Genomic DNA, 24,556 nt, shown 5'->3' with positions numbered 1-24,556 from the left:
CGGCGGGGGCCGGGCCGCGCAGGGCGGGCGGCGCCCCGCTATGGCCCTGGGTGCCGGCAGAAGCGGCGGCGGGAGGCAGCGGCGAACGGCGTGAGCGCGCCGGGGGCCGGCCGCGCTGCATGGGGGCGGTGGCCCGGTCGCCATGGAGGGCGTGCTGTACAAGTGGACCAACTACCTGAGCGGTGAGTCGCTGTCCCTCGCCACAGCGGCGGGGTCTGGTCCTCTGGGGAGGCACCGTGTCAGCCGCGCCTTGCTGTGCGGGTGGGAGGGCGCTGGCGATCCCAGCTAGGGTTGAGCGAGGTGCGGCCGGGCGGCGAGCGCGAGCCAGGCGGCGGGGTCGAATGTGCTGGGGCATTCCTGCCGCTCTTCCCCTTCACGCCTCCGGGGCTCTGAGGGGAATCAGACAGTGAGGCACCAGGCGTGGGTTTCTTCGTTAGTAAATACCCTTATGTTGTGGTATCTGTGCGGCGAGAGCAGCCGTTCTCGGCTTTCCGTGCGGGTTGCAGTGTTATTAGTCATTTCCCCATCGTCGGTAAGAAATCAAGTCCTGGGTCCGTTTGATCTAAAGTTGTGTCTGTTTGTTTTCGCCCGTTTCACGTAGGTGCTGGGGCGTATTTTGAAGCCTCACGCTTGCTTTCATGCCTTGAGCTCTGAGCTCCGTGTCCCCGTGCCGCTGCAGCTGAGCGAGCGCCTTTGGCACCGCCGGGCGCGCGGCTGTGGTGGGCTCAGCAGCTGCTCTGCTGGAAATGGTCCGTCTCCGTCAGCGCTTTATCTTTTGGTAACCACGCTGACGTTAGGAAAACAACTCTTCTCCAGAAGAGTTGCAAAGTGGCACAGGCTGCCCGGGGAGATGGTGCAGTCACCGTCTCTGGAGGTGTTCGAGCACCGCGTGGATGTGGCACTGAGGGATGTGATCAGTGGGCATGAAGGGAGTGGGTCGGTGCTTGGACTCCGTGACCTTAGAGGTCTTTTCCAACTTTAATGATTCCGTGATTCCCTTTCAATCGACCCTTATGAAGAAGGATGACGCTGTGCAAACGTCAATCTGAATTAATGCAGGGCGAAATAATCTGATTTATCTGGGTGCATGAGGTTTGCCACAAGTGAAAGCTAGATAAGCTTTCTTCTTCACAGGGAGAAACCATGTAATGGATGATTGAAGTATCTTTCTTATTTCTTGTTTCTGCTAGTGAACGTAGTGGCCAAGGTTACCCTGTCTTTTCCCAGGTTGTTGAAGGGCTGTCTGTGTTGTGTTTGAGAACAGTAAATTGGCTGTTCTGCAAACTAGCAATGTTGCATGTACTTTCTTTAGGCATATATTTTCTGCCCTGAGGCCACTGGGTTATAACTTTATGCGATCATGCAGAAAAAAATACAGTGGTGTATTTCCCCACAGCCCTGGGGCAGGAAGCTACATCTTTGTTATGACCTACATGTTTACTTGATAGCAAGAATGTTTCGGAAGTAGGAAATGAATTGGATTTACCTTGGGCAAAGGTTGGAATGTTTGGATTGCCAACTGAAACACAGATGAACTTTCCTTACTGCTCAAACAAGTTACCTCGTTTCACAATAAACACATTTGTTTGCTTTATTATAGATTAGGATGATGTGAGTTAGTGTTGATTGATTTCTGCTTGGAGATAGGTGTTCCTCTGGTGTTAAGCCTCAGTTTGTGCTGTGATTTCTACACATAGGTCCTCCAAGCTGCCCATGAAATCCGAGTGTAGAGAGTTTGGGCTTTAGAACTCAGTTGTTTTATCCCCAATACAATGGTCACCAGACAGTGGTTTCTCTTTATGTCATTATTACTACTATTTTTTTATGGTCATGTAAACTTTCATGGAGTTACAGAGATGCAGAGACTGGGAGACCAGAGACATCTGGTCCAACCCCTCTGCTAAAGCACATTCCCTAGAGTAGGGATCAGATACTCTTTTCTGTGTCTCATCCTCTGAAGCAGATTAAAGAGAATGGGGCCCTTTGTAAGAATCGTTGCTGAAGTATTAAATGTGGTAGAACTTTTTCACTTGGCAAATACGATGCATCAGCAAGCTTCCAATTACAAATCCTTAAACTCTGGTTATCTTAAATCTTGGAGGTATGCAAGTTAGATAGCCTCAGCCAAGTCTGTGATCAGAGCATGCAATTTGATCTTAAAAATTCCTACATTTCATCCTTTGCCAAAACTGTATTTCAGCATTGCTTGGTGAAAGTTGTGAGGCCTATTGTAGCCAGCAGTCTGAGTGCTAAGAGCATCACCCTGTACCTTCCCTATGCCTCTTTGGTCTATTGAGCTGCTGCCCCGTGGCCCAGGCCAGCTGAGAGCTCTCTGGCACGTACAGTGTCAAAGCAGACTTTTGGCTGCGGTGCTGTAATGTAACTGTTCCCAAACAGGGGGGATGCTGATTGCAGAACAAAGAAAAGTAGAGAGCAGAGATGGATTGCACACACAAGCTGCTCACTTCTGCTTGGAAGCTGCCTCCATGTGATGCTTCTGCTGAACTCAGGCTGCAAGTCACACTTCTTGTTTATCACACTCTGTGATTAATAAAATAAATTTCTTAACTCTTCGGAGATTGCCTTGTAAAAATAAGCTGGGATTTTGATTTCTCACAAGGTTTATAGAATGAGCAAGCTATTATTATCCAAAGGGAAATAGGGTGGAGACAAGGAATACTTTCTTTCAGTTATGTGTGTATCAGCTTGGCACTCTGATTGATTTTTCTACAATTTTACTTCTGAAATTGAATTAAGTTCAGATCTTCAGCATAAGGCATGCTTTACCTGGGTTAACTGGCCCCAGGCAGGACTGAGGCTGACTCTGGAAGGGATGGGATGTATCAGGTCTTGGCTTGTGGATCAAAGGCAGCTTAGTCATTAGAAAGAAAAATGCTGACTGCCTCCACTGATTTGCCTAGCATTCTTTATGTGCTTAGGGAAGTGGCTTTGATTGGTTTTATTTTTTCTAACCTTTTCCTAGTGTTTAAATATTCCCTTTGCTGAGTAACTCTAACCCTACCAAGTTCATCTTCCTTAAGGCACCTCACATTCATGCCATTGCTCGTGATGCTGCATCGCACCACATACCACAGCTGGCTCCTCTCATCTGCCTTTATGGTTTGTTCCCTGTAATTTTATTATTACACTCTGAATTCCTTGCAGTTTGTTCCAAGATGCCAAGAGCCAGCACCAAGCAGTAGATTTTAGGCTTCATGTAGAGCTTGAAGTTACTCATGTCTCTAATGATTCAGACTTCCTTAAACAACTTGAGGGGAAACTTTAAAGAAAACTGACGCTCTTTCAAATGTTTGTAGCTATGGATACATAGATCTGCGGATATTTGGATGCTATCGTAGAATGAGTTTTTGATTTCAGAGTTTAAGAAATCTGACCTTTCAGGATGGGGGATATGTACACATCTATTCGATATGAAGCTCTGAGAAGTAAAGTCCTCTATTTCTTAGATGGAGGAAGTAATTGAAAACTGCACATTAAGTAAACATTTGGTTCCCAAAAGCTTTTGTTTATCATATTTCTCCCTCTTTTTGGCTCTGGTTATAGTCCAGCTTGTGACTGCATAAAATGAGAAGGGCAGTGGTCTGACCAGCATTACTGACCGTGTCTGCTGTCAGACTGGCTGTTAGTCTTTGCATTTTGTGTAATTGTTTGTGTGATTTGACCTTTCCTATCCATTCTCTGCAAGCACACCTCCCTCACTCCCCTGCTTTTCCTTCACACAGCAGTCTTGCTTCTGTCATACCTTTTTGGAAATGAGCACCGTGCTTTGCAGCAGAGAAGTTGGATGAGGCTGCAGGAAAGGCCGGCAGTGTCCCCTCTCTCCTCTGTAGGTGAGGGAGCTGCAGAGCAGCACAGCACTTCCCAGCAGGTATGCTGCAGTACCGGTGCCTCTTCATTCTGCCCTTCTGCACGGAAATAAGCGATCACAGGGAACACAAGCAGAAGGTGGGGCAGAATGACGGTAGAGATTGTCTTGTGTGTTCTGGTAAAGTCATTGTGTTGACTGCGGTTAGCAGGTTAACCACAGCGCAGGTCACAGACAGAAGCTGGGGAAGTGCAAACAGAGGAGGGGAATTTTGATAGGTGAATGTTTTGTTGCTTAGAAGACTCAAATTAGTGTGTCTGAGCAGTGAGCTGATTTGCTGCACTTTTGCCTCCATCACTGTCAGCAATCAATCCCTTCTCTGCCCTTTGTCCTTTCACCATCCTTTTTAAAAATGCCTGGTTACTGGGATGATGCTCTCCATTCCTCTTAAGGGTAGCTGGCCATGGCTGTAGAGCTCATTTGCAAACACACAGACAGTTGCTCTGTGAAGGCAGGTTGCTTTTCCAGTGCTGCAAGTATTGTGCTAACAGTTATATTTGGAATGGGGCTGGATTTTGTGAGACTTCTGGGAGAAAAAACATTTGGGAAAGGGTCTCTGTATTTAAGCCAGTTCTAGCTGCTGTGTGCTTCACTTGCACCACTTTTCTCCCTCAAAAGAGTGATGAATTCATGACCAAAAAGTGATACAATGGTTCAAGTGCTTTGTCTGTTAATTTCAAGGCTTTTAGAGGCTATTGTTATGGCTACCTTTTGTTACCATGCACATCCTCCAGTAGTCTGCAGGCATTCCTGGCAGCTGCTCTCTAGGTGAGAGGATAACAACTCAAAGGTTGTTGTATGAATCGTGACCCGTTCATTTGCAGCATTTCTGCTGTCCCTCATGAGTGGATTTTTATCTTGGCAAATTGTTTCACTACAGAGTTAAGGTTGCAAAATGCATTCCGATGCCTCAGGTTGCACCTTCACAAAATCCTTTCATAGCTTTGGAAGGCGGTTTGGAAATGCAACAGGATTCTCTGTCAGGATAGCCCATTCCTGTGTTGTTTCTGCAGGAGAAAAGGGAAACTTTCAAGCTTTGTCTATGCAAAATGCTCTTCCTCTGAATACTGTTCCTGAGTGATAACATTAAATATTTGGACATGAGAACTGAATTTAATCTCATAAGAGGTAAAAGAAATTAATTCTTAAGATCAGAACTTTAAGATTTACTGTGTATGCTCCTAATATTTGAGATTGCAAACAAGTTGGGGTTTTGAAAACATTTTGTCATTTTGCAGCATGGAGATTTTTATTGCCTTTCTTTGACAGAAAAATCCATGCCATGTCCTTCAGATATTAGTGTGTTAAAATCAATAGGGTTGCTTGTGGGCTGACATGGAGTATTTGTGTTATTTGTGTTGTGCAGCTGAGGAAGTGCAGGGAGCTCAGTGGAGGAGGAAGTTTACCAGCACAGCCTGGGACAGCTCAGCAAGGTATCAGGCAGCTGGAAATAAGATCTCTTGACTCGGTCCTGTGTTGTGACCATTGAAGATACATCCTTTTACTGGAAAACCTAGTTTTCTTCATCATTGGAAGGCAGGCATTTTGTAAGTAACTGTTACATGATAAGAAGATGGTGTATTCTGGGTAATAGCTACTATCTGAACAACGAGGGGCAGGCTGGGTTTAGCAAAGATCCAAATTTTATATTACATTCATAGGCTTGCATTAGCACTGGCAACTTAGCATTTCACTTAGGTTTTGCAAGCTAGCAGCACTGCCTTGGGCTTGTTTGAGCTCTTCCAGCAGCTCTCATCAGGCTATCAGTCATGGACATGATACCTTGGGTGCTGGGAGATAAAATGATGGGTGGAAGTATGTTGAACACTGCTTACCCTACCCATGGTGGGATGAAGAGATGGATGTTGCTTGCACTTGCTGTGAGATGTCTCTCGTGACTTTGCAAAGAAGAAGTGCAAAGGCCTGCCACAGAGTCATGTTGCTGGGATATTAGCAGTGGGGATGGGGGTGTGTAGGCTCCTGTTAGGTGGATGTTGCTGTAATGTGGAAGGTTCATAGTTATCTCCTATCCACATTTAAAATCTGAATTCAGGTCCAAGAAATCCAAGGATTATTTATTTATTGTATATGTTTTTCTAAAGACTTATGTTGAAGCTCAAGAAATTAGTAAGCATAAAGTTTTAGAAAATTCTCCTGGGAAGTAAGTAGTAATAAAAGCCTATGTGTCTTGCCTTTGTGCCTTTGAGAAATGCAACTGGAACTGGCATCTCTTAATTGCAGCTTGTTTTCCAGGTCATCAGTTTGACTTCTTGAGTATGTAATTCTCCCAGATGGTTTGGCGTTATGGATGTCTGACATGATCTACATGTCTTCAAATGTGGGGTTTTTTTGTTTTTTTTGTTTCTCCAGGCTTGGTACTTTGCAACCAGAGCTTTCTGGAGTCTGAATTGTGTAACATTAAAATTTGAATTATGTCCATATTTCAGCGGTGTTATCAAGAAATGTCAAGTTTACTCAGCAACAGCCACATCCAGACTTCCTCAAGTGTAGTGATGGAAGTAGGCAGATCTCTCAGACAGGGGAAACTGCTTAAATGTTTGTTTCTGTGCTGGACAATATTTGGTCTTCCAGGCTCTGCAGGTACTAACTTCAAGTTTCACAAAGAAGTGCTGTATTTATTAGGACCAGTAACCAGTGTCTGTTGGGTGTTTATTGTTAATGGCTCTGTGCCTCTAAGACAAGCTGTGGAAGCAGGTGCTACATTTTGTTCTGCCTGCGCACCAGCAATATGAATGGACTCAGTAAATGCTGCTGTTGTGTTAGTGCTCTCACCAGAGGTTTGGCTTTAGCTTTCTATCTCAGATGAAGCCTGCATTCCAGCAGTTGCAGTCTTCCTACAGGAGTTTATGGGTAGAAAATAAAACCAAATAAAGCCAGGGTTTGTGCTTATCGAAGTATCTTTTTGCTGCTTTCTCTTCGTTGTTTTCTTTCTCTGCTCTTTGTTTGTCTGTGAATGTGAAGTGCCTGTAATTGAAGATTGTAACCCTGTTGCACTGTCCGGGATTTGTCAGCCATGCACTATTTTTAGCTGGTTGTTTAGGATAACCTTCCTGTGGCATTGAGAACCAGGTGGTTACTGCATCTTCTGACAGAATCCTGCTGTGATTGGGGTTTTTTTTAAATTGTTTACTTTCACCACAATGCATTTTTATTAGAGTAGTGATAATTGTGTTCAGAAAATATCTGCCGTTCAAGTTAACGGTTGTCTATCTCTGTACTTTTAATGCCTTCTTAATAAAGAAGACTTAGGTTCTGCAAAGCAAGACAGATAATTGCTGATACTGCAGATGAACCCCAAACAAACAAAAGCCTCCACAAAATGTATTGACTCATGACATTTTTAATCAGCATCTGAAATGACAGGGGCAGAGTGCTTTGCATGTTGGCTAATTGATAGCTTAGCCTTTGATTGATGAGATGCAATTTAGTAGAGCATCAGCTGCATGAGCAAAGCTGAAATAGTTTGCGTGCACCAGCTGGATCTCCAGACTGAATTAGAGGCCTGTATTGACTGTGACACTGTGTTATTTAAGGGATTGGATCTGTGCCATCAAGTGTCTGAAGCAATGAACTGCTTCTCTCTGCTCAACAATCATCTCCTTTTTTTGTGAGCTCCTCCATACAAATAATGATTTTAGGATACTTACTGTATTTTGGTGACAAGACTAATAAGAACCAAACTTGTTGTTCTCTTTTTTTCTTTTTTTTTCCTCTAGAAGTTTCAATCTTTGTAGTTTTTGCCATTCAAGCAAATAAAGAAAATAAAGAACCTTTGAGAATGCTTTGGCATTTACAGCGCTTTTATATTCTTCTAGAAAACAGTGGAGGAGCTCTAGAAGAATATGAAGAAGGCTTTATGTTTAATTTGTTTTCCCATTTCCCCAAAGGTTTGGTAATGTATAGACCAGGCTGTCCTTCGTGCTGTGGTACTGCTTATACACAAAACAAAACCCATCTCCTACTGTTTGTCTGGGGCTGTAGGGCTTTCTAGGGGTGAACCGAGTAATGCTTGGGTACAGCACTGGCTTAAAGCCAGCTGATTAAGAGCAGTCACTCCTCCAAAGAGATGTGCTCAGGTTCTTGGGGTGCTGTGTGCATCATGGCCATGTTTTTTTCCTGTAAGATTGCTGACCCAGTGTGGAATATGGGTATCTCAGCTCTGGCCCTGTCCAGAGGAGCATGTTGCAGCTCAGGAATGAAAGCTGATTTGCTCCAGTGACGTAGCTGTCTTACTTCTTAGGTTAATGAGCTTTTAGTTTTTAATTAGAAATAAATGGTGGCTACTCGGTCTTGTTTATTTGTATCCTTTCATGCTAAGAAGTGCTTCCAAAAGAAGAAAACAGAAGGGATAGTTTAGTTCTGAAGTTGGGCAGCAGGGTGGACAAAAGCAATGCTCAAAACGTTTTGTTTTGGTCTAGCCTGGTATTTTCATTGTTTTCCTGGAATGGGTCCAGAAGTGCAAGTTATTAATTACAGGCTGCTTTTTATAGGGACAGCATGGGAGTTTCATGAGCTATTGAGAAAAGCTTTGTTAAAAGACAACTTTCAGAAATCAGTGTATTCCCCTTTTTCCCTTGATATAAGATCTTCTTGCCTTTTGTTTCTGAAGGTAGTTGGAATGGGCCTTTCTGAAGGAAGGTAGGTACATAAGGCAAGACAGTTGTGCTGACTTCTGGAGAGAATGAAGGGGTGGATTGAGAAGCAGTGGATGAAACTGAAGATGGTGTTCTGAGAAGGTGCTATAAGGAGAGAAAGAGTCCGTTATACCTTGCTAGTATAACTACTGAAAATGACATGTGGCATCTCAGGAATATACCTCCAGAGTGTAGCTGACAGCCTTCAAGTCCATCTGCCTGCAGGAAGGATGTGTAATTGCTGGCAAGCAGTGGTTGTAGAGTACAACATCCAGACCTGTCACATTCTTACCTGTTGGAATGATTTATTTTTCCTGGGGGAACCGAGAATCTTTGGGGCCTTATTTGCAGCAAGTCTTGAATTAGAGAGGTGGTGGAACTGCAGGGGATGCAGTAACGGAGAAATGCAATTTTGTCTCTTAGGCTGGCAGCCTCGTTGGTTTCTTCTCTGTGGTGGTATCTTGTCCTACTATGATTCTCAGGAAGATGCCTGGAAGGGTTGCAAAGGAAGCATCCAAATGGCTGTGTGTGAAATTCAAGGTAAGTCAGATGCAGTGACGCAATTGCACAAGGTTTGGCTAATAAGCATATACTGCATTTTAGGTGAAATTTCGGGTCACGAGAGCTGTTTGTGCTCTTATCTTGATGCTATGTATTTCTAGTAAATAAGGAACTTGATTTATGTACAAGGTAGTATTTTGAAAATGTTAGAAGAGCTGCAAGTCTCATACAGTGGGTATTCTACATGGAGGTGTGTCGCTGTTCTTTCATGAGCCATAGTGGAGGAACACAGAGCTTCAAGTGACTCTTCCTATGCACAAAGTGCTAAAACTAAAATTATGAGTAATAAACTTTGATACTGCTCTCTCAAATGGGTTTACTTGCCATGGGAGGCACAGCTCCTAAAAGCTACTGTACTGATTGTGAAGCTGTTTTTCATAGCCTTTTGTCCCACAGCTGTATACATGTCCTGTCTATTCCCTTGCTCAGAAGTAACAAAATGGCAGTGGGGGAGTTTTGAGGCTAGCATATCTGCTGAGATATTCAGTTGGGCTGGGAAGGGTGGAGGAGCTGGCCTGAAATCTGTGTTGCTTCTAGTTCATCCTGCAGATAACACACGAATGGACCTGATCATCCCAGGGGAACAGTACTTCTATCTGAAAGCAAGAAATGCAGTTGAGAGGCAAAAGTGGCTGGTTGCACTAGGAACTGCCAAAGCCTGTCTGACAGACAGCAGGACACAAAAGGAAAAAGGCAAGAAATCCCTTTTGCTGTCACACATGTTTGCATTTTATTTCCCCGACCCCTAGTAGATGAAACACAAAGATGACAAAATCAGTACTTGATCTCTGTGTCCAACCTGTGCTTCAGGCCTTTGGTGCTGATAAACACCAAGATGTGGGAGCTCTAGATAGCGATGTCAGGCATTAGCTCTCACTGCAGGGATTTGAATACTTCTCCTTAAGACATGCTGTGTATAAATATTGTGAAAACTGTGCTGATAGCTTCCATGAGTACAAGAAGAGTACACAAAATGCCATTAATACAAGACAAAATGTCTTTATTTAAGGGTGGTGGAGCACTGGAACAGGTGGCACAGAGAGGTTGTAGAGTCCAAAATTGGCAGTATTCAAGATCTGTCTGGACTTGATCCTGAGCAACCTGCTCTAGCTGTCCCTGCTTTAAACAGAGGAGTCAGACTTGCTGATCTCTTCTAGCCTCAACCGTTCTATGACTCAAAGATATACATTAAGTTTTGTACTTGAAAGTAAATGTCTTTTCCCTCCAGTGTTTTCTGCTCAGAAGGTAGAATCCCAGTTCTTTAACTCAGTGTAATTGTTTGCTACTTAGTGAAAACAAGCAAACAAAAATACAGTATGTAGGATTTTGTCTTATTCATAAGGTCCTTTGAGGTCAAATGTTGTTTACTTGTTTGTTTGTTTTTTCTGTGCTGTAAGCCTAGGAACATTCTGAGCCTATGGCAGCAAATAGTGAAACGTATTTACCTGTCACAAGTGTAATCTTTGGCCAACCCTGCTCATCTTTTTGAATTTATAGAAAATGCTTTGAAACACAGTAGTATTCATTGAATTAGATTGGATAGTAATGTCTCAGCAGCTTTACAAAATCACATACTGCAAGATGGATACACTGAATTCAACATTACTATTTTTTTCATTTTTAGAGTTCACTGAAAACACAGAAGCCTTGAAGACTAAAATGTCTGAACTTAGACTATACTGTAACCTTCTTGTTCAGCAAGTGCATAAAACTAAGGAAGCCAGCATTTCTGCTGTATCAGAACCAGAGGTACAGCTCTATTTTTGGTGTAGACCTCTTCAATAAAGACTTAAGCTTTTTGAACTCTTCTGGTTAGCCAGTGCAGTATTTGTTCACGCTTACTGTTGCACTGCCTTTCTGCTGAGGACCTGTGGGAAGTTGCATACCCACACAACAGTTCTTGTTTAAATGAAGTAATACTGTATTGTTGTTGGCAGTGTGTTACTTCATTCTGTGTAATTTTTTTTTTTTTTTGCTTGTGGGATTTTTGAAGTTACTTCAAAAGTTATCTTCAGATTATTCTGTCTCATTTGTTTACTTTCATTTCCCTTGTCAGTGATACCATTGGAGTACCGCTATTGAATACAGCAAAGCTTACAGTTAATGTATTTTTAACATCAGAGATGTGTAATTTAAAAGGCATATATTATATATATTAAATATACATACATATATATATTATAATACAAATCTATTCTGCTTGTTGTAGAGAAAAACTGACGAAAGCAGCAATGCTATAAAGGGGCATTGGCCCAGTAATACGGGATGCCAGTTCTCTCAGCAGCTGACACTTTGTCAAACAACAGCTTTGTCAAGCAACAATCATGTCTGTAGCAGTTATGGGATTTGTAGATGTTAGTTGATCCAAGCTGATCTTCTGTGGTGTGTCTGTGTGTTCCAATTGGTTTATTCCTACAGAGTGGGATTGATGTGGGAGCTCTGTTGAAATCAACATGTGACACCTTCCTGAAGACTCTTGAAGAATGTATGCAGATTGCAAATACTGCCTTTACTTCTGAGTTATTACATCAGACCCCTCCAGGATCCCCACATTTAGCAGTTCTCAGAACAAACAGGGTAGGGACCAGTACCCTTTTCTATCAGTCTTGGTGTGGAAGGCGCCGTTTCTTAAAGTAGCATTTGTGGAAGCAGATAATGATTTTTATTTTTATTTTTTTTTGGTGGCCAATCTCTTAACTCTTAATTATAGGTAGAAGCTATTAACCATTAACTTTCAGGGCCTGATCCAGCTGCAGGCGTTTAAAGTATCCTGACTGTGTGCCCAGGATGGTCCATTGTAGGAGATCACAGCAATTAATACTCCTGAGTTACCAGCATCACATCTGTCTTAATGTGCCACCAGGGGCTGATGAGCTTATCTTCTTAATAACTTTCTTTAATCTCAAATCCATAGCTACAGGTGTAAAATTGAAGCATCTCTGGCAAACAGCTGGTTAAGGTGTACGTAGGAATGTAGATTCTTCACTGCACCTGGGAAGTGAATTCACTCCGCTCTATCTGGTGCCTGGCTTCATGTTTCTCACCCTGGTTTTTCAGTTTTTTTTGTTTTTTTTTTATTTTAAGTAAAGAAAATATCACTGCAAGGAAAGCACTTTGCCCTGGTTTTGTACATGTGCTATATGGCATCTCACTTGGTACTTGCTAGGTAGCTAGCTTCTGAAAGAAGTAATTATTATTATTATTATTTTTTCTATAATAATGTTGTCATATTTTTCGTATTTCTCTGTATATTGTTTTTGGGTCTGTGCCTAGCTTTTCTGCTGGCTGCAGTTTGGATTTGTTAAAATGCAAAGTTCTGAAACACAATACAGTCTTATTATAGAGAGCGTCTCCCCACCCACCCCCTCTTATCTTACAGATGAAACACTCGGTCTTGTCCAGTCACACCTCAACAGAAAGGTATAATAAATCTTTACTATAAGTCTTTTTCTAATCTGTTTCTGATAGTCTGTTCTTTGCATATTTTTCTCTGATATTACCAGTAGTGAGTACAGGCAGAATTATATTGCTCTGAGCCATATACTTGGGAACAGATGCAATGAAAAGGAGCTAGCTCTTCCCACTTCATATCTTTTCTTTCTCAGCCTTTTCCCCTTTATTTTTCTCCTCCCCAGCCATCCACCATGTGACTTCCTGGCCAGTCATCAGCCATCTCTTTTTACCTCGATGCTCTTCCCTACATCTTAGGTTCCACTGCATAAGCTCATTAAATCATTGATGGAGAGCAAGCTATATTATTTATGGCAAGAAATATTATGAAATGGCAAGAAGTGTCTATATATATTATATGCATAGTATTAAAAAGCACTAACGCAGGGATGATTTTTGGTTACAATACCTCCTGTGATTTCCATTTTTTGTAATCAGTTGAACTTCTTTGATTGCATCTCTTTTTAATAGATTATTGTCAGTACATTTGATATTCTGAAAACTGACATATATATCATACTTGCTGTGGATAAGTGGCCTTGTTCCTTTTGTTATTGTAGAGAAGTTATTTTTCTCAGAGCAGTCTGTGACAGCATGTAATTTGTGACAACTGTTTTTCCTGTATTGTTATTTGTGTGTTTTCTCAGGAAGAAGTACTGTTTCATACTAACCATCATGCCTTCACTTTCTTCAGACAGATGGAATTGAACCCCTGTGAAAACGGCTCTGTAAAAGCAGAAATTAACCAGCAAGAGCAAACCTTTATAAAAAGTCTAGCATGTTTAAACTTGGAAACAAATGAGGGGAGCAGTGTTGTTTCTGTTGAGGATCATATTGGAGAAGATTCAGCAGGTAAGTATGGGTACCATCTTTTATCCAGCATCGTCATTCTTGTAGTGTAAGTGGAGGGCTCCATAGGCTGCCTGTGAGAGTGCTGCTGATGTTTTGCTTCCTGGGAAAGGGAATGTCCGTGTAGTTCCGTCTGATACCTGCCCGTTGTCAAGTCTTCTCAGCTTAGTTCTTTCCCTTGTTGGTCTTAGGACTGAATGGGGAACAAATAAGATGTTCTTTTTCTTTTGGACAGGTGCAGGCTCCTCTAGATGCTGATAGACATGAGCACCGATATGTTCTGGCAGAGCATGGGATCTTCTTGATCTGTGAACAAGTATTTAATTCCCAGAGGCTCTCTGCTGAGAAAATCAGCACCTCTGCGAGTATATAAGGTTGCAGTGTCAGAAAGGAACATTGAAGTTTTAGGTGCCTGTGTCAGAATGGTTGACCTTGTAGTTGCTAATGATTGTTCTGACAAATATTTATGGAAAACTAAAGCTTTTTTCCTTCCAACAGAGTATGTTAAAAGCACCTTTTATACTTCCTGGCCTGACAAGAGGTGTTTACCCCCAGTATTTTTCCCAGCTGTCCTGAAATCAAACCTATTAAAATCTTTTCAGTGGATTTGATTTCTCTATAGGTTTGAAGTACTGTAACATGTCTTCATCTCAGAGCTTTTGCTCTTTTGTCACTTAGGGTTTACTATTTGAATTAGATATTTCAGAAGTCCCTGGTCTTGATGCATGGCACTCACAGTGGACATGGGCTGTTTCTTTACTCTCTGAGTCCTCTGTCTTTTTGCAGGACAAATCAGTGACATCCTTCAAACTCTTGTTCCTTACCAGCGTTTATTTGCTTGGAAACAAGGCAGGGATATAGTGATGGCTGAGGCCATTTTTCTCTGTTTTTTTGTTGTTTTTTTTGTTTTTTTTGTTTTTTTTTGTTTTTTCCTGGTGTTGGTTTGTTGTTTTTTTTTTTTGTTGTTTTTCTTTTTTTTTTTTTTTTTTTTTTTTTTTGCCCTGGGGATCATGGGTGAAGTCTCATTGCTGCTGCTGTTACCAGATGTGAATGGTTCTTTTCACCCAGCGCACATTCCAGGCTTATTTAGCGGTTCTGCAAATGATTGGAATTGCTGCAAAATTGCTTTCAGGCTATCTTCAGAGGAAGAAAGTTTGTTGCAGCTGAATCTTTTCTGCCAGAAGTTCAATTTCACTTCAGGTCTATAAATCTTCAGTGGCATTGGCAAGTATTCCTTTTCTGGAGAGACAAGTTCCCTGAGAAATTCTGGATGTTTATTTAATGGTGTGGCAGTAGGATGTGCTTTGGCCTGCAGTTTCCTATGAGGTCAGGTGGTCTTGCCATGCATGGATGTGACCTTTCTTTGGGTATATAAAACTTAGATAAGTTTGGCTTTGGAAGTGATTTTGTAGTCCTCCACATTAAGCAGATGTACTTGTCCCTAGAGGAGAAATAAAACTAACTGCACTGGGGGAAAAGAGAACAGGATCTTTTTCTGGGAAACTTGAAGGTTATTATTTCAAATCATGAGAATGCAGCAACCTTTAATATCATAGCACTACCCACCTAAACAGGCACTTTACTTACCAAGAAAAGCAAACAAGTCAGCTTCTGAAAATGGGCAGTGCTGCTTACCAGTACTGGGGAAGCTACAGCTGGGTGAGAGCTATTTTCCTTCAAACAGATCAATCTGTACTGACTTGCATATAACAGCTTTTTCAAAGCTCTTCTCTACTTAAGGCTGTCCTTGTTGAGGATGCATGAGTTTGGTGACATTGCAGCCTGGTACTTGGTTTGGCTGATTAAAAATAGTGGGAAGGAGACTGGTCTAAATGTTGTCTTAGTGTAGCTGAGAGCAGTAGAAGTGTGGTGTCATGGTGCTGGCAGAGAAAACTTACATGATCAGTTATCCTAATGCCTTCCTTCAAATAGGACACATCTTGAGGAATAGTAGTCATAGTATGGGTATGTGGCTGTTCTTTTTCTATTTATTTATTCTTTTGTTTCCTTTGAATTTTAAGGCATGCAGGAAGATGGAGAGAACAAGCTGCAAACTGTAGAAAGCCTTGATGCCCAGAAGTTGCTGCAGTCAGAAACAAATTCTTTAAGTGGATTGACTCTGTGTGAGGAAGATGAAAATGAAAACGGGTTTCCTACTTTCTTCAGTGTCATGAGCAATAGGTAGTACATGTTGCAGATTTAAATCATGAGGATGATAAAACTTTTTAAGCCTTTAATTGACTCATTTTCAAGTCTGTTCTGTCTGCAAAGCTTAATTTGCTGAAATAATATGTAACAAGAATGCATAAAGCACAGAAATGGATGAAGATGCCCTTTGTAAAATCAGTTGTACAGAGAGGAGTGGGAGGGTTTTTCCCTTGTTTGTAATTACATGCTTCACATGCCACCAGATGTGCATTTTTTGCAGTCATTAAATTATTAAAACAAAAGCTATGCTGGTGGTTTAATCTGTATAAATTTTAATTCTGTTCAAATTAAGTAAGCATGAAACAGCTCTGGTTTTTTGTAGTTACAGAAAAGGCATTGTTAAAGTAACAATTTTTTCTGCTTGTCTTGGATACCAGGTTCAGTGATATTGAACTTCAGGAGGAAGAGGGCATACCAACAGAAGAGTTTCTGGAGTCATGTTATGCAATTGTGCCCGTTCTGGGTAAGCAGCTTTTTTTCATGCTGTGGTGCCTCTGAGTCCTTTTATCTGCCACCAGCTGGGAGAAAAGGTGGATCAGTTGTTCTGGCAAATTGTTTACTTCCCTGAATTAAGGTAATGTAAGTAGTTCCTGCCAGCAGAATTAATGTGACTGGTACTAGGAGATGTTTCTCATTCTTGCTCTTTATAGAGGATCCTCTCTCATTTAGATAGGACCTGTGTATAAGCTGTCTGGAAATCCATGGCTATGTCTGGAACAGTAATTTTTTTTCTCCTCAAAAGAACAGCACGTAATTCCTTATGCATCCAGTACAGCTGTCTGCTGTACCATCAGCTGTACTATCTATTGTCACTCTTTGATTCTCCCCCCATGCCCCAAATAACTTCTGTTTCCAGCTGGTGCAGTCCTTCACCTCCATTGTCCCTAAATCTAACAGTGGGTATAAAGTCCTTTTAAGTGTGCATCTCGAGGACTTAGCATTTGGAAGTCTGCATATTTTAACATTTGTTCCAGCCAATACAGATTTGTTCTGCACCAAAGAAAGACTTCAGTTCATGTTGTTCTTCTAGCTTCTCCTGCTTTTTAGAGATATTGTTAAGACAGTAAATAAAATTGTTACTAGGACACGAGGACTGAAAAGAGTAATAATTTTAAAGTATGTATCCCTTTTTTTCCTCTAGACAAGTTGGGACCAACTGTTTTTGCTCCTGTTAAAATGGATTTTGTAGGTAACATCAAGGTAACTGTTGATTTTTTAACGCTGCCTTTTAAACAAAATATCTGCCTTAGCTACCAGACCCCAAGAATTTTTGTCGTAGTAGTCAATTCTGGAAGGCTTTATAACATTTGATAATTTTGCTATCTGCCTGATCAGAATGCTGAAATATTTCTAATTCTGTTCTTACAGATATCATGTATTTGGTAAATCCAACTGTTGTGTATGAGCAAACTTGAAAAATACTTAGACTGCCAAGTAAAAAGTCTATTACATAATTTGTATGACTTTGATTCTGGGCTGAAAAGATCATAAGTTATAATGTGGTGATATCAATATTAACTCTAGACTGCTGGTCAAACAGGAAATAAACACTTTTCCTCACCCAAGAAGGAGCAAATTAGCTCACTAAGAACCAGTTTCTCAGCAGCTGCAAATTGGGAACAAATCCTTCAACTTAGATTCTCCTGAAAGTTCTTCCAGCTCTAAGTCTGAAAAGGTTTGCTACTTGTGAGATAAGATGTATTCAGTCAGACTCTTCATAGCTTTTCTTTCAAGGCTGAAAACAAAAAAAGCAAAGCATATCTCCTGAGTGTATGATAACAAACACTGGAAGAATGCAGTTAAAAAAAAAAAATGCAGATCCTTGACTGAGCCACTTGCTTTCGTTTGCGTTTTGTGGTGGGTTCACAGTAGGAGCCAAGTCCTGGTGCAGGTAGAACCAGGCAGTGCTGTGGTGCAAGGCTGATCCAGCGAATCTGTGGCCCCTCGTGACTAGCCAGATGTATATGGAGCTGTGTGCAGCCATGGGGAATGCATGACATAAGCCTGTCAGTTGCCCAACCACATAATCACAGAATCTCCAACGTTGGAAAAGACCTCTGAGATCATCCAGCTCAAGTGCCCACCTATCAGCAGTATTTCACACTAAACCACGTCCCTCAGTACAGCATCTAAATGACACATAATGAGCATAAGAGGATGGAACTGATTGTGGAGGGGGATCTGTAATATCTCTCTGCGGGAAAAAATTATGATAAATAAGTGGCATGCATGGGACAAGTTGTTGTTTAATCTCAAAAACAAAGCTTTGCTTCTTGTTTTTCTTTCCTCCAGAAAATAAATCAGAAATTTATAACCAACAAAGAAGAGTTTGATACCCTGCAGAAGATAGTACTGCATGAAGTCAGTGCAGGTGTAGCTCAAGTTAGAAATTCTGCTACAGAGGCACTGCTATGGCTGAAAAGGTAACAGTTTTATAACTATTTCAACTCTAAACTATCAAGTGCAACAAAGGGTCAGCACAAGCTTATGTATATGGGACAAACTAGTTACTTTCACAGGCTCCATCTAAATTGACTAAGCTCAAGATTAATGTATTATCTGTAGTTGTGTCACAGCAACTTTACCAAAACACCTGAGAAAGTAATCACAGTCAGTCTTTTTTTCTATTAAAAAAAACCAAACAAACAACAGAACAAGTTATAGGGAATGACCATTCCTGCTGGGACAGTACATCATGCAGATCATTTCAGTCTTCAGCACAAATGTTTTAGCAGTATTTTTTTTCCTTAAGCTGGAAGTGAGGTTGGAGGACGTGCTATGTTTCTTTGTTCAGATTGAAAATGATTCTGTAATTCTGAGTTTTGTAAGCAATGGGTGTTGAGCTGGCTCCAGAATATCCCTCTGATATGTGGAAATGAGTAATTGACTGTATACTGACATTACAAAACCTCCAGAACTGTACCGAACTCTGTGGGACTTACTTTGTTATAAATATGATTTCTCTTTGTTTTGTTGTTTCATTCTGGAAGAGGCTTAAAGTTCTTGAAAGGGTTTTTGACAGAAGTGAAGAATGGAGAAAAGAATATCCAAACAGCTCTGAGTAAGTACCAGTTGCTTTATTCTTCATGTGCTTGTGAATTTACATACCTATTTTCCTTCTTGTTTTGAATGTGTTTTCTTTTCTTTGGTGATTAATAATATGAATAACCTTCAAGACACAACTTTTTCTGAAAATGTCTGTTTTTTAAAAGTGGCAATCATCAAGCAGATCGCTAAATAATGATTTAGTGCCACATAAATATTTGCTTAATAGGAATACTTCTGGCAAGGGAGCAGACATATCTTAGGAGAAAAGTTCTTTGTCTCAGCCCATTTTCTCTGCTGATGTGCAGCATGAGCATTCCCAAATTCACAGTTGCTGTTCTATTTCTTCAGTTCCTTGAGAAGTTTGCCTCTGTATTTGTTGTTAAGGCCGAGAATAGACTTGTCAATACTATTTGCTACACAGTACTTACTTCCCCCTTATTTCTTTGCTCTTACTGCTGTATACTTTCCACATACATCTCTTACTGTAAAGATAAAAAGGATATATTTGCCAGTCATTGGACTGGTAGCTGTGGAGTATTTCATATTGGAGCAGATACTGTGGCTAGCTTTTACTGATTTTATATGCTCTTCAAGAATAATTGTCTGCAGTTCTCTGAGCAAAGATCCAAATGCAGCAAAAGAGATATTTTCTTGATGCAGCTCAGGGAATCTGTAACAACACCAGATACTTAAAAATTAAAGTGAAAGCCAAGGATATTGAACACTGACAGTAACAAACTTGGAAAATGAGGCTCAAAGGTGTTCATTTTGTATATAAAATGTTTTCTATATGAAAGTGGAGCTATCTAGGAACATTAGGATCTTCATCCAAGGCTACACTTGGGAGCACTCACAAGAGAGGCACGGAGTTTGCGTGTTTTGTTTTGTTTTTTTTTTAAACAAGACTCTGCTTTCTGTTTCAAGGGTTCTTAAACTTGGCTCCCAAATGTAAAGAGAAAGTTCTCGTTCAATATCTGAGTTAACCATGTAGGCTGAAGCTGGCTAATGATCTGCTCACAGTATAGTTCCATCCCATGTAATATTTTCTCAGACTTGCACTGAACTAAGAACTAGACAATAGAGGAAAAGTTAGTCATGAAGCACAGCTAATCAAGTAATTGCCTTTGCCTTCCTGTCTGCTAGAACACTAACTTGCCATTATAGGAGACTGACAGCTGAGCTGAGACCCCAGTGCGGAATCTTGATCTGTCTCTCCTTTTTTCCTTCCTTTGAGTCATAACTTTAATGCTTAAAGCAATCATTTGCATTAGGTAGCAATAATATATCCTTGACTAGTTGTTCCTAAGCTGCAATATCCTTTGGTGATGCAAAACTAAATGCCATACATGTATCTTGTTTTGTTTGGTTTACTTTAAGACAATGCTTATGGAAAGACATTACGGCAGCACCATGGTTGGGTTGTCCGTGGGGTGTTTGCGGTAAGTGCTTCTCTTAGCTACTGTTAAACTTGAGGGTCTTGTTATTGAGAGCTTCTATTATTTTTAATTAAAATTAAAAATTGGTATTAAAAATTGGTATTAAAAATTGAAACATTAAAATAAGTAGATTCCTTTCTTAGAATCTTATTCTCAGAGTGCACACTGTAGCTATCAAGGTATTTAGCGCTGAGCTTTCAGGATAGAACTTGTTTTCTGGACCTGAAATGGATTATTTTTGCACGTATATTGTTTTTTATAGTGTGTTTTGCACTTCAGTCTTGCAGGCCTGTTAAAATAAGCGAACTTTTGAGATTGCTTGTTTGAGGATTTATCTTTCTTTGTGTATGAGCATTTGAGAAGGGCTGATGCAGTGTGACAGAGTTGAATGTATAGGCTCCAGTAGTTTATTTTTTGTCCTGTCTGCCAGCTCCCCCTTGTGTCTTTCTCTGGAAATTATTAGTGAGACTATAAAAACAAAAAGGAATGCCTCAGCCAGCTGATCACAACTGGGATTGGGAGAAACAGGAATAGTGAGGAGAGTTTTCTAAAAAGCATTTTGAGAATGGGACTTCAGTGCTGAAGCGGGTTGGGAGCTTCCCTAACAATCTAGACTTAGTTGGATTTTCTGTTTAAGTAACTTCTGATGTTCTTTGTACAAAATATGATAAACTGACACTTCCTATAAATCTGGCACCTCTGAGGATGTCTTAAAATGAGGATCTACACAGAGATAATAAACAGTTTAGTCTCTTTTATCAATTAATAGACTTAACATATCCATATATGTGTCAGTGTATTAAATCTAGGCAATCTAGGTGTCACAGTTTCACTTGGGTTTATTTTCCTGTTCTGTTTGGTAAATCTAAAAGCTTTTTTTCCTTTCCCAGTTAGCTTTAAGGGCAGCTCCAACGTACGAAGACTTCGTAGCAGCTCTGTCTGTAGAAGACTGTGATCCTCAGGAGGAAACATTTTACAAAGCAATGCAGAGGGACCTCAACATTTACTTACCAGCCATGGAAAAGCAGCTAAATATCTTGGACACTCTCTATGAAGTACATGGTTTGGAGTCAGATGAGGTGGTATGACTACAGTAAGACAGCATCTTAAAACTTCAGGGACTGTGTCTGTTAACAAAGATTTTTTTGAATATCATTTCTGTTCACTGTAGCTTTTCAGGTGGGAGAGGTGTGAGTGTTTGGGGGGAAGGGTATGTATGGTTTTTATTTCTTGTTGTGCTTGTTTTGTGTTTAAATGCAGAGGTACAGTTTCTTTTTGGGCTATAACTATGTCTGTAATGAATGTTTTTGACTGTTCCTCACTTGCCTCACTCCCTGTTCCCTTCACCTTGTAAAAGTAATGGAGCAGAATTTGCCCTTTGCTTCCACACTTTGTGTGGGAGCTGCGCATGCAGCAGAGCTGTCATGATATCCACATGGAACCAAGCAGGCACTGCTGGCTCGGACTCTCTCCTGCCCTGTTCTGCCCACTCTAGTGAACCTTATTGTAGCAGAAGAGAGGGTGGTTAAATGCCAGCTTAACAGGTATGCAGTGAGTTTTTACCTTATTTTGGGTTGAATCTTTTTTTTAATTGTTTTTTTTGTTTTGTTATGTTTGGGGTTTTTTTGTTGCTTTTTTTTTTTTGTTTTGTTAGTGCAGCGTCTCTAAAAGTGTTAGAGATCTTCACCATGAGCACATGTAGCTGGTGATCTGAGCTTCCACAGGGAACCAGCCTTGGAAACTAGCCATTGTGTTCTGTCCCAGCTACTTGTTTGTACCACATTTTCCCTTCTGGCTCCTGACAGTGAGCCAAATCTAAAGGAAATTTTCCTTAGTGCCCTCCACAGCAAGATGCTCCTGCCTGTATTGCTTGAGATGAGCGTGCTGCAACATATATTGTGGTGCAGGAAGGAAAAGTGTGTGCATGACAAGAGAAGGGAAGGCTGTGAGCATGGAGTGCCATTCTGTCTGCACTGGTACCACTATTGTTCCCTGCCCTATATTATTGAAAGTGAGCATGAAATAGCAAAGCCTAGGGGAAGCTAGAATTTATCACCGAGTTGTTGTACATTATGCCATTTGCAGACTTTAAAATCTAAAATTATGCAGAAGTGGCTAGGAAGTAAGAAGGTAAAATTTGCTCTTTTCTTCCTTTACAGATAAAAAAATGCACCTAGTTGCTGTTAGAAGTGATAAAGAAATCCTTCTAGATAGTTTGTTATACATAAATGAGTAAGGACAAAATTCCTGCTTGTGTTGAAGATTAGAATGCTATGAGTTACTTACTGCCAGTTCAAGGTATAAGTGGGTTTCTCAGTAGTGACACAGGGCTTTGGATGGCTTTGGATAGCTTTGTCCAAAGAGCTGAGTATAACTCATGGGCAAATAAGACTAATGCTCATGAGGTTCCTAAACTTTGGTAAATCCTCGTACAATTTGTCATCACCATACTCACAGGATAAATACTGGCTTTTGCTAGGCTAAAAAGCACATTCTGACTAAAATGAATGTACTGCAGGCCTGCTGCATCATTCTGAGAAAGCAGTCTCTGCATACGTAATACTTGATCTTTTCTCAGGAGCCTAGCACTGCAGGCTTTAAGAAAAGTATATGGTGAGTGAAGAAAACACCAAATGACACACTTGATGCGTAAAGCAAGATGCTAGAACTGTAATTGGGCATTTAAGTAGTATGACTTTCTTGTTCCTGTCATCTTTTCTGAACTGTGACTATCTATAGTCCCTACGTGCACCAGGATAGAATCAGGAGGATATAGGGTCTTTAGTTCTTGGAGTTTTCTTGTTTTAATTAGTATGTATTTATTTGAATATGAAGTCAAAACTTTTGACCAAAGCTCAATTCAATTATTTCAGTACTTGCAGTGCTAAAAACGAAGCAGAGAGCCTTTGAGATATGACTGTCTGCTTCTTCAAAGTGTGAATGCAAAAAAAAAAAAACAAAAACAAAAAACAAAACAAAACAAAAAAATAGCAGAACAACCAGCTCTCCATCCCCTGTGGTTTCCTCAATCTTTTCCGCTATTATGTGGGAAACTTTTCTGTAACAGGTCTTAATGCTGTGATTAGGTAATGGAGACCACATTGCCGCAGAATAGCAGGAGTGTGTGGGGAGGGCAGGAAGAGATCAGTCTTCTCTAAAAATTGATAGTGAAATCATGATGAAAATTGACTTCTCTTTTTTTAACTGTAAGCTTTTTCAGTAGCAGCAAAACAGATCTAGCACTTAAAGGCTTGGGCATTTTTTGCTTTTGTTTCATTTGTTCTGTTTTGTTTTTTCAGCTAGTGAGAGAACCGCTGGCTTGTTAGTAGCTTGCCAAGCCAAGTATTTGATACAAGAAGTAAAGAAGGTTTATTTCTTAAGCAAGGAACTGAACAGCTTCACTGGGCCACTAGCTTCAGCAATTACCAACTTTTACAGTTCTTCTTTCTTCCAACAAATATGAAGTGATCTGCAGTGCATATTGTGTAATTAGCATGGCATCCAACCTCAGAGCAGGCCTTCTTGCCTTGCTCTTCTGTGTAAAGTTGATCTTTCTAAACTGTGGAATTGGTGCTTGGGAACATTCTGTGAAGATGGTGGCTTCAGGAGATGCCGGTGTCTGGGTTGTTTAATAGGGGACTTTTAGAGATGGAATTGAGCAAGGTCACCTTGCTTTTAAAACCTGTGCTGCTTCTTGCACTGTTCTTGCAGGATGTTGAGCGCTTTTAAGACTTAAGGATGCTATCTTTTCAAACTACCACTGAGAAATGCTGCAGCATGTTGCACAGCTGAACTCCAAGTTATACCTCTAAGGATGCAATAGACCAGATCATTACGCATAAACAAATACACAGCTAGATGACAATTTCTTACCTGGCAAGCATAGAAGATGGTTCTTATTTTCAGTAATTGTAGAGGACAAGCAACTAACTTTGGCCCTCAAATTTAAAAACGGAGAAGGGGTAGGTGGTTTTTGCTTGATTTATTTGGCTCGTTGATTAGTGATGATGGGTTGGGTTTCCTTGTCTTTGTTTAGTGGCTGACATTTATAAACAACTGACCTGTATACAGATAGCAGTCTTTGTGACTCAGATAACAGCACCCTTGCTCTGTATACTCTACATGAACTGCTTTAATTTCTTAAACTGCACTAGTCTGAAGTTTTTGTGTCCTTTTCCTTTACAAGTGTTTTCAGCTGTTTTCTTCAGTGTCCAACAGTTGCATATTCTCAGGGATATTACTTAGCCATGGCAAAATAAGAGTAATCACAGCCTTACCCTAGGAGAGTCAGACTGCTTTTTGAGCTGGGTATAGAACTCTGATACAGCTCATGACACAGACAAAGTCTGTCCAGCGCACATCCTTGCTGAGACATGGTAAATCCCAAAGCAATCTGAAAAAAAGTGCTATCTAGTGCTGTATAATGGCTGTCAGCATATTTTAGTAGAGATCCTACACACATC

General features: G+C 40.7%; 1 protein-coding gene across 1 annotated transcript; it reads left to right on the top strand.

The window, feature by feature from the left end:
- Positions 1–142: 142 nt before the first annotated feature.
- PLEKHA8 (pleckstrin homology domain containing A8) lies at positions 143–21,181 on the top strand (the record flags this gene model as incomplete). The annotated part of the gene is made up of 14 exons (XM_079538529.1): positions 143–182; positions 8,965–9,081; positions 9,640–9,795; positions 10,727–10,851; positions 11,521–11,679; positions 12,482–12,522; positions 13,247–13,404; positions 15,423–15,582; positions 15,987–16,072; positions 16,751–16,809; positions 17,902–18,032; positions 18,600–18,670; positions 20,035–20,096; positions 20,984–21,181. The coding sequence occupies 14 exons, from the start codon at positions 143–145 to the stop codon at positions 21,179–21,181; spliced, it is 1,563 nt and encodes a 520-aa protein (XP_079394655.1).
- Between the last annotated feature and the right edge of the window lie 3,375 nt (positions 21,182–24,556).

This window comes from Tetrao urogallus (genome assembly GCF_951394365.1).
Source record: "Tetrao urogallus genome assembly, chromosome: 7".
NCBI classification, from domain to species: Eukaryota; Metazoa; Chordata; class Aves; order Galliformes; family Phasianidae; genus Tetrao; species Tetrao urogallus.
This window is presented reverse-complemented; position numbering and strand designations above follow the sequence as displayed.